Raw genomic sequence first — 9,654 nt, 5'->3', positions numbered from 1 at the left:
ATGGTCAACTTGTATATTTATGAAATTCCTCCCCCCCCCCCCCCCCCCCCAAAAAAAAATTACTTATAATAACCAAATATTATTTAAATGTTAAATGTCGGCCTATATAAAAAGTTGAAACATAGGCCCCGTTTGTCCATAGGTACCAAAAAAAAAATTCACTTTTTTTTTTTTTTTTTTTTTTAATTTTGGAGTTAGAGTTGTGTTTGGCTATAGTTTTTGGTGAAACATAATTGTAAAAAAGTCAGAATAAAGTGAATAATTCTTATGGCCCAAACGGGGGCATAATATAACTGTACACCGAGAAGTACAAGATTACAACCCTCGATCATTTAAAATACCCTTTTTAACTTGTCAAACCAAAAATCATACAGATATTCACCAAAATTTAGTTAAACCATTTCACAAATTCCCTCTTCTTCATTTTCCAATTTTCTCTCTCTACCTATACATACACACAACCCTATATCTACACCTCTATACAATCTCTGTTCCTTCTTCTCTAACTCTGATAATTTCAGTTAGTTATTTTGGTTTCTTTTTTTACGAAGTATTTTGTTTCTTTTTTTAAATGGAGATGTATATGAAAATGGAAGATTTATCGTATTTACTTTCGTTGCTTTATGTGATTTCTTCTGGAAGATTCGCTGCTAAAAATCGAATAGTTGTTATTAAACCGTTCACGATGAAGATACCGCTACTACAAAGCGCGCCTCGAAGTTCGTGTAAGTTTAGGGTTTGCTAAATTTACCGTTCGCTTAAATTCTTACTTTTTTACCTGTTTTGTTGTTACTGAGTACTGATCGTCGAATTTTGTGGTTTTGGAAGTTGCTTAGTTTGGAATTACTCAAGTTTACATTCTCTGTTTGATAATTCTGTCAAATTTCGAGAGGAGTTGTTAAATTTGGTAATTTTGAGGAAATTGTTAAGTTTGGAATTTGCTGAAGTTTGTGAATGACAATTGTGTCAAATTTCGAGAAGTTGAAGAATTAATTTCGTGGTTTTGAAGTTGTTTTAGGTTTAGTATACTTTGTGGAAATTGTTGGTTCGGAATTACCGAAGTTTGAATTCCATGTTTGATAATTCTGTCAAATTGGAGAGAAGTAGTGCTTTCGTTGTTGTATTTCATGCGAAAATTCTGAAAAATTTGGCCGAATTTGGTGATTTTTGCCATTATATGGACAATATTGAAAATATGGTGAGAGATCTGCTGGCTTTTGTTGTTCGGAGTACTTGATTTAAGAGGCCATTGTTGAGTTGGAAATTTGGTTTGTGGACGAGTTGAATGGCGGGTAGGCAACTAGATTTCCCTAAGACGAGTACTTGTAACTTGAAAGAGCAATTAGTGAGGAGAACTTTGCAAAATGTGAGGTCTCAAGGGCACACGTATATTGAGCTTAGAGAGGATGGGAAGAAATTAGTCTTTTTCTGCACGCTATGTCATTCTCCGTGTTATAGCGATTCGGTTCTTTTTAATCATTTGAAAGGTAGTCTCCATACGGAAATGGTTGCCGCTGCTAAAGCCACGTTGTTGAAAGCTAATCCTTGGCCTTTCAACGATGGTGTACTTTTCTTTTATGATTCGGAGCAAGATAAACACTTACCTATTGAGAATGTTGGAAAAAGCAAGCTGGTGGATACTTGTCTTGTAGATGAAAGTAGCCTTGCTATTGTTGAATATGATGGCAACTTGAGACCTGGTGGGGATGACTATTGCATGCTGGATAGTGAGTTTACGGGTAATGGAGAGAGTGATAACTTGGTTATTCCTGGTGTGTTGTGTAAAGATGAAGTAACTGATCTTGAAGTGAAGCTTATTGGTATTGGACAAATTGCCGTACGGCTTACTGTACATGACATTGACTCGAAAAGAATTCGTAGAATATGGTGCGAATGGTTGGCTCAGAAGGATGCTGAGGATATCGATGCGTTTGAGGTTCCAGATCATGAGTTCGCGGTTGTTACATTTCCTTATAACTATAATTTGGGTAGAAAGGCGTTACTTGATGAGAGATTTTTGCTCCCGTCAAGTCCTTATTCAGAATCAGAGGAAATCAGTGTTGCTGGAAAGAGGAAGAGAAAGTCATTTTCGGATCCCGAGGATATAAGTGAGTCTATGAGTAATCATTGTGATTCTTCTAGTGAAGAAACTCAATCAACAAATAGTTCAAATATGAAACTGATATTGGGCACATGTGATGATCAACAAGTGAGTTCAAGAATTATTACCAGTAAAACTATGAGGAGAGAGTTGAGGAAACGACAGCGAGTAGCTTCTGAGAGAATGTGTGATATCTGCCAACAGAAAATGCTTCCTGGTAAGGATGTGGCAGCTCTCCTGAGCAGGAAAACTGGAAAACTTGTGTGCAGCAGTAGAAATTTGACAGGGGTAAACACTGCTCTATCTTTTTGGTCTTTTCCATATGATATTTGTTTATATATATTCATGCATTGTGTTAGAGCATGGTTCTGCTCTTACCAATATTATTATCATTATGCTAGCATTATCTTCTTCAATTTTACTACTACTGTGTTTCTTACTTTAGTTATCTTTACTATTTTTGCTGTTGTTTCTTACTTTGACCATCTTTACTATTTTTGCTGGTAGTACTTTTCTGTCTTCAATATTTTCATCGTAGCTTTTTTACTCTTGCACTCTTTGCAAACCTGTTCTGAAAACTGTTTTTCTTGAGCCGAGGGTCTATGGGAAACAACCTCCCTATCCCACAAAGGTAGGGGTAAGGTCTGCGTACATCTCATCCTCCACACTAGACCCCACTTGTGGGACCACATTGTGTATGTTGTTGTTGGTGTTGTTTGTATACTCGTGCATTGTGTTCTAGGCTTGTTTCTCCACTTTTGGAACATTACTGAAGATTCATTACCTAAATACTACACTGCATGGACTTACAATTCCTGTGTCAATACAGGCGTTTCATGTGTTTCACGTATCGTGTCTCATTCATTGGATACTTCTCTGTGAATTGGAAACTTATGATAAACCCGTGGAGGAACCAAAAGTGGAAACACAAGCAAAACGAAGATCTAAGAGGAAGACTGGAGCCAAACGCAGTGCAAAAGGGAAGAAAGATGAGATAAAAGCAGCGAGGAAGATAAACTCAGTGTTCTGTCCAGAATGCCAGGGCACTGGTATCAGTATTGAGGGAGATGAGCTAGAGAAGCCTACTGTCTCGCTTTCCGAGGTTTGCAAACAACCTGCAATTGCTCTCATTCCACCTCTACTTCAACTTCCCTCTTTTACTCCCCCTCCCCTCCCCCCCAAAAGAGTAAAGAAAAGGAAAAGGGTAGCAAAAATAGATGAGGTTTTTTTCTTGCTGGTATAGTTGTTGATCACCATGCTAATGCTATTTAATTCATTTGCATTTTCTGTTTCTTCCATGTCCTATTTCTTCTTAGATTTACTAACAAAATATACTCCCCGTCCCTGTATGCATAGTGCAGTTTGGGAAAAAGTTGTGTAACCAATATTGTTTCTGGCTAGTAATACTTAGATAGCGCTAATGATCTCTAATATCTTGAAATGGCCATATATGAGAGTCCTCTGTTGGCTCGTAAAACCAGCAGATGTGGTGGGGCCCAGATGGTCATTTAGACTTGCACTGTCATGGTGCCACAGTATACTCACTTGAGTGCAGCATTTTGACTATTGGGGATGTGACTGAAGTTATTACTTGTTAGCTTATTTCTTCAACTTGACTTCCAGATGTTCAGGTACAAAATTAAACTCAGTGATGCACGTAAAGCATGGATGAAGAATCCTGAAGTGTTGCAAAATTGCTCAACGGGCTTCGATTTGCCCCCTGAGCATGATGATCTTTCCCAGGTTGGAATATTAGAGCTTATGTATATACACTAGAAGGAGATGGTCCTCAGGGATCTTACCATGCTTTTCTTTTTGCTCTCTGCAGGAATATGTATCACCACTCAAGTTGCTGCCCTTCTATCGTGCTAATGTTTCGAGCTGAGCCTATATTTCTGATGAGTCACATTGACAAGTATTCACAACTGTGATATGTGTAGAATGACTTTACGACTGTGATTTGTGTAGAACTTACTCTTTCCGTTGATATTAACCTTTTGTAAATGTCACTTATCTGACCAAACTATTGGTTGCTAATGTAGCGTGTATAGACTGTAGAGATGAATGTGTAATATGAGAAGAGATGATTTTTCAATGCAGATGTACTCCTATTTGCTAAAGATGCATATATCATGCTTCCTAGGTGAGACGACAATATTATTAGGTGGTGTATATGTCTTCCGTGAGAAATCTTTCATGTGAACTCTTGCCAAAACTGGGTTGCAAAATACTTCTCCAGGCTTGAGCGTATATCAATATAGATCCATGGAACTGTGCAAACTGTTTTGAGTATTGTCTACAGCTTTATATATGTGGGAATCAGACGTGTAGAACGTCTTTCTGGTGCAAACGGCAAGCATCTTCGCGTAGTGTTCAATTCTGCTTAAATCATTCAACTATGTTTTTCTTATTCAAAAAGTATTAGAGACGATTAGTGTATAGTGCGGGAATGTGTAAAAATGTGCTTGTCTGTAAAAGAATTGTCCGACTAATTGAGGTTATTACTTATTTTCATTAGTTACGCTTCCATCTTGGAAACAGCTAAGGGTCTTTTGGAAACGGTCTTTCTACTTTCCTAGATAGGGGAAGGTCTGCATATGTTGCTTTATCCTCCTCAGATCTCACTTTGTGGGATTTCACTGGGTATGTTGTTATAACCTTCCATCTCGATGTGCTATATGTTTCTGAGTATTTTCAATTCTTTAAATGTGGTATGTAATACTTGTTAATGTTTTTTACCATATTTTCCTGTATATTGCCGAGTAGGTTTATCTTTTCAATACTTTATCTATACTTTTCTAATTGATCTTATGATTTAACACCCTTGATTGTACCAGTTGAGGTATGGAGGCGACGTTGGGAACTTTTCTTGGTTTATTTAGTTTTTCTTAATTCCTTAATCATATCTTCCATTAACAAGTCTGTATTTTCCTGGTCATGGATTTATTCTTTAGTGGATCCTACATAAACTTTTGCAAATTCAACAAGGGAACTTATTGTCAACTTATTCTTTTCTTTCATCTCTTAATTTATTTGGGAGCAAGACGTTCTAATCAACGAGCAAGTGAATGAAAGATATACTACCAAATACCAATGAAGCAACCACAATCAATTCTGTCTTTACATATCCTCTCATACAATTCTCTGTTGAACCCCTTGAATATCTAGCCTAACAAACTCGAATTTTTTTCACGGCGTTCAATAGAGAACTGAATGAGATATCCTCTCATACAATCCTCACAATTATTGTTTTTTTTTTCCAACCAAACAAAGCTTGAATTTCATTTTTGATTAATTCTAGTTTCAGCAGGAAGCTACAACAGAAGTTGGCCTTAGGAAACACGGAGGATCCCAAGCATAAGAGAACTTGACACTATCCTTTGGTTTTATAGAACTGCCGTTGTTGATACTACATGTGTCGTTTCCGATAGGCTTGAAAATAGCTGGATCCACGGGTTCAGTTGTCTGAAAACCATTGCAAGACAATAACATGTTTAGCATGGGACAATCACAATTGTTCACCACAACCACGTTCCATTCTGGCTTTCCCTTTATTTCGTTCCCACTCCTGATTGTTCCAATAGTTATATTGTTCAAGTCACAGCCACAAACACTTTTGTTGAGAAGTACAAGGAGAAGGAGAGTGATAGAGAACTTAAGAATGGTTGCCATCAGGGAAAGGATCTCTTTGTTGATGTAGAAATTGGCTGCGCCTTCTCTCCTCTATATGAACAATTGGAAAAGAATAAACTTTTCTCACAATTATTGTTGGTTGTTGGATAAGGACAGGAATATGAGAGGAGGGCAATTTCATTTTGAGTGCCTTGATCGTGACAGGGTCTAATTTATCTCCATTTTTTCTCAAACCTCATGCTTAGTGGTTGAATATTCCACACCTTCATAAGTGAAAGCTAGATAGTATTTTATTTTTCATTGACCATCTGAACACCCCACTTCTCTTCTACTCTAAGCTACACTACAGTAGGTCCTAACTAACATGTTAAATTGAATTGATAGTGTAAAAATTATTTACACGGTTAGTGTACATATGTTAAATTCAAAAGGGTCAAAGGAGCACTACGGGTGGTTTCAACAAAGAGAACACCCATTCAACCTTCTACCCAAAAAATAAAAATAAAAATAAAAAAATTCTCCAACTTCTACTTATCAGTTTCTTGATGAAGACTACTAAGTTGTTTATTCCAACATAACGGCGGAAGGGAGAAGGTTGTGAAGGTGACCTCATTATCCATACCTCTGATCAATCGGTCCTCCATTCCTCCGACTAAAGTTATGGATAACGAGGCCAACTTCATAACCTTCTCCCTTCTGTCCGTGTTGAAATAAGGTAGCGGTTTGCTTGCCTAGACTCCACGGGTAGCAATTTTCCTCTCTTTTTTTTCGTCTAGTTCATTTTATCTAGAAATTGCTTGTGGTCTTCTTTTTATGACTACCAGCACCAACAAAGATGCAAAAGATCCCGATAAATTTCATATAGATCCAAGCTTGTATATTGATAATCCACTACAGTTGTACATATTTATACATACGGAATTATAGCAGTAAAAGTCGTCACAACAAGATAAGACATATCACTACGCAACAGAAGAGAAAAAAATATAATCTGCCAAGTGATTGATCAGCATGTAATTGTTGCCTTCTCATTCTCAAACTACCGCTGCCTGCCAGGTGATATGAGTTAATTGGATATGTATACAACGTCGGTGATGAATTTCCAGAAACCCGTGAATAAGCCATGGGATGTAACACATTTGTCATCGTGCCACCAATACTGAGCATTGGTGGGGATGTAGCTGCTGGTAGAATGAGACTGATGTGATCGAGGGTTCTGCTGGGATGGATGTGAATCAGTAGCTGCTATCGGCGTGTGGACCCCACATCTTGGAGTTGGAGGCCTTTGTGGTATGACTATACCTTCACTTGGAACGTCGTTTTCAGATGGTTTTGTAGCTTGGCCGCGGCCATAGAGAGGAACCAAGGTTCTTTGTGAAACTTCGGCCTTGCAAACAGCACATTGTGGGCTCAGTTGATCTGGATTTTCGGAAGGGTTGCTCTGTAAGTGAATCCACTTGTAGATGCAAGGCCAGCAATATAGGTGACCACACAAGGTAACCACCGGATCATGCGCAAGATCCAGGCAAATGTTACACTCAAAACCACCACCGGAGAGATAGTCTTCACGCTCATCATCAAACATCTTTGACTTCTCTAAGGGACTACCTTCTTCTATATGCTCTTGGAAATGAAGATCTATAGCCTGTCTGGCTAAACTTCTAAAATTACTAATTTTTGAAAAGTACTTCTTATCAATATTAGATTAATATTTTGTGTGCTTAGCCAATGTTTCAAAAGTGTTTTCGGGGGAAATTTACTTTTTCTAGCTTATGAAAAACTGTTTCTGTTACTACTCAAAAGCAATTATTTTTTCCCTAAAACTTGGCCAAACACCTTAACTCTCTAACAGAAGCCCTTTTTCGAACAAAAAGCATTTTTCGCTTCCCAAAAGCTTGGCCAAACAGGCTACTAGCGCCATATCCTGCTTCTTGATGTAATTTTCTTGATTTATAGTGCCTGCATAAACTTATGACATGAGGGACAATGATTAGATTCCAATATCTCAACAAGCTCATGGCACTCCTTTTATCACATGGTGGAGGTTATTTATCATTAAAGAGCCGATCAGTGTTAACTATCAAGGAGCGATCAACTAAATGACCATTTGTAACAAAATCAAGCTACAGAAAGTTTCTTAAAGGCTATTTCTCAAACTATTCAAAGGGGCAAGGCCAAAGGACTTACACTATATCAAACATATTAAGACCTACCAAATAAACCGAAAAGCTGTAAGGTCAATAAAGATGCGGCACAAGTTGTATACGAGGAGCAACTACAAAGGGATGCCAAAATGCACATCCCATTAGTTCCAGAGTTTAACTTACAGCAACAAACGCTAAATAAACCAATATCACATACAAGAAAAATTACTAGAAACTTAAGTATAAAATTTTGAAACTGAGGAGATCTTTGTAGACAAAACTTAAAATTGATTATATAGTTTTGAGAAACTCACAGAAAAGGGGACAAGCAATTAAATCACGGGACCAGAAGCGGGTTAAAATATACTCTAAACCAAAAGCATTTCAACTATCCTAAGAAATTCAACAACAACAAACCCAGTGTAATCCCAAAAGTGGAGTCTAGGGAGGGTAATATGTACGCAGTCTTACTCCTACCTTTATGAAGTAGAGAGACTGTTTCCAATTGACCCTCAGCAGCCCTCTCGGGGCTGAGACCGGCAATGTGAACGAGGTCACACTGGTGGAGTTAACTATCCTAAGAAATTCAAGGCACATATATACCTTGCTCAGCAAAGTAGAGTTTAGCTATTATTTCAAAACAACAGGCCTTCTATCCTGCCCTATAGAGGGACAATTTTTTGTCCTTTTATGACCAAAACAGCTCAGTAAGGGAATGGAGAAAACAAGGTTCTTCCATGTTTTAGGTATAACTGTCGGGTAAGCAAACAAAAGTCCGACAGTCGTAGCTGAAAAGAAAAATAAGTTGTATATAAGGGGCAATTCGTAGAATTGCCCTTCTTTTGGGGTGGTCTTTAAATTTTGCCCCTCATATTTGAAATCTTTAAATTTTGCCCTTCGGCTAAAATCTATGGGTTCCAGGTTCGAACCCCCACTCAGTTAAAAATTTTAAAAAAATTCGTAAGGCAGAGTTTAAATTTCGCTATGCCCCCACCGGTATGCACTTGTTAAGGAATTACCAAAGTTATGCCGGATCCGACATACTTATGCCTTATGAGCAGACTTGGCATAAGTATGCCCGGTCCGGCATAACTTTAGTAATTCCTTCACAAGTTTATGCCGGGTCCGGCATACTTATGGGCAAGCTTTTAGTTAAACCTTAACTAAAAGTCTTTTCCTAGTTATGCCTTATGGAGCAGACTTTTAGTTAAGGCATAACTAAAAGTATGCCTTATGAGACAGACTTTTAGTTAAGGCATAACTAAAAGTATGCCCCATAAGACATAACTTTTCCTTAAGACATAGACTTTGTCTTATAAGGTAAATTTTTAGTTATGCCTTAAGGAAAAGTTTCGCCTTATGGGGCATACTTATAGTTATGTCTTATGGGGCATACTTTTCGTTGTGCCTTAACTAAAAATCTGCCCCATAAGGCATAACTAGGAAAAGATTTTTAGTTAAGGCTTAACTAAAAGTTTGCCCATAAGTATGCCAGACCCGGCATAAATTTGTTAAGGATTTACCAAAGTTATGCCAGACCCAGCATACTTATGCCAAGTCTGCCCATAAGGCATGAGTATGCCGGGTCCGGCATAACTTTGGTAATTCCTTAACAAGTGTATGCCGAGTCCGGCATACACGCGACCCAAATCTTGCGTTGCAATTTTTTTTTTTTTAATTTATGCTTCAGCGGGAGGTTCAAACCCAGAACCTCATGATTTATGTGTGAACGCTCAAGGTTACAACGCGAAGGGAAAAAATTAAAGACCAACAATA

At 37.9% G+C, this 9,654-nt stretch overlaps 3 protein-coding genes across 4 annotated transcripts; 1 reads left to right on the top strand and 2 right to left on the bottom strand.

Moving 5' to 3' along the window:
• Positions 1-355: 355 nt before the first annotated feature.
• Positions 356-4,221, top strand: LOC132630472 (uncharacterized). Of its 2 annotated transcripts, XM_060346052.1 has the most exons (5): positions 356-725; positions 829-2,389; positions 2,931-3,203; positions 3,725-3,844; positions 3,930-4,221. In XM_060346052.1, exons 2-5 carry the CDS (start codon positions 1,286-1,288, stop codon positions 3,984-3,986), a joined length of 1,554 nt encoding a protein of 517 aa, XP_060202035.1. In that variant the 5' UTR covers positions 356-725; positions 829-1,285; the 3' UTR covers positions 3,987-4,221. The 2 variants fall into 2 exon arrangements, with proteins under 2 accessions (XP_060202035.1, XP_060202029.1); XM_060346046.1 differs by having other exon boundaries at positions 356-2,389.
• A 1,183-nt stretch (positions 4,222-5,404) lies between these two features.
• On the bottom strand, positions 5,405-5,773 carry LOC132608929 (TPD1 protein homolog 1-like). The gene has a single exon (XM_060322732.1). It carries the CDS (start codon positions 5,771-5,773, stop codon positions 5,405-5,407), a length of 369 nt encoding a protein of 122 aa, XP_060178715.1.
• An 816-nt stretch (positions 5,774-6,589) lies between these two features.
• On the bottom strand, positions 6,590-8,897 carry LOC132630486 (E3 ubiquitin-protein ligase RMA1H1-like). The gene has a single exon (XM_060346057.1). It carries the CDS (start codon positions 7,317-7,319, stop codon positions 6,801-6,803), a length of 519 nt encoding a protein of 172 aa, XP_060202040.1. The 5' UTR covers positions 7,320-8,897; the 3' UTR covers positions 6,590-6,800.
• Between the last annotated feature and the right edge of the window lie 757 nt (positions 8,898-9,654).

This window comes from Lycium barbarum, chromosome 1 (genome assembly GCF_019175385.1).
Source record: "Lycium barbarum isolate Lr01 chromosome 1, ASM1917538v2, whole genome shotgun sequence".
Taxonomy (NCBI): Eukaryota; Viridiplantae; Streptophyta; class Magnoliopsida; order Solanales; family Solanaceae; genus Lycium; species Lycium barbarum.
This window is presented reverse-complemented; position numbering and strand designations above follow the sequence as displayed.

Coding starts and splice junctions, on each gene's coding strand:
- LOC132630486 (XM_060346057.1), bottom strand. CDS start 7,319: ATGTTTGATGATGAGCGTGAAGACTATCTCTCCGGTGGTGGTTTTGAG.
- LOC132630472 (XM_060346052.1), top strand. CDS start 1,286: ATGGCGGGTAGGCAACTAGATTTCCCTAAGACGAGTACTTGTAACTTG. Junction 2,390..2,930: donor GCAGTAGAAATTTGACAGGG/GTAAACACTGCT, acceptor GTGTCAATACAG/GCGTTTCATGTGTTTCACGT. Junction 3,204..3,724: donor CTACTGTCTCGCTTTCCGAG/GTTTGCAAACAA, acceptor CTTGACTTCCAG/ATGTTCAGGTACAAAATTAA.
- LOC132608929 (XM_060322732.1), bottom strand. CDS start 5,773: ATGGCAACCATTCTTAAGTTCTCTATCACTCTCCTTCTCCTTGTACTT.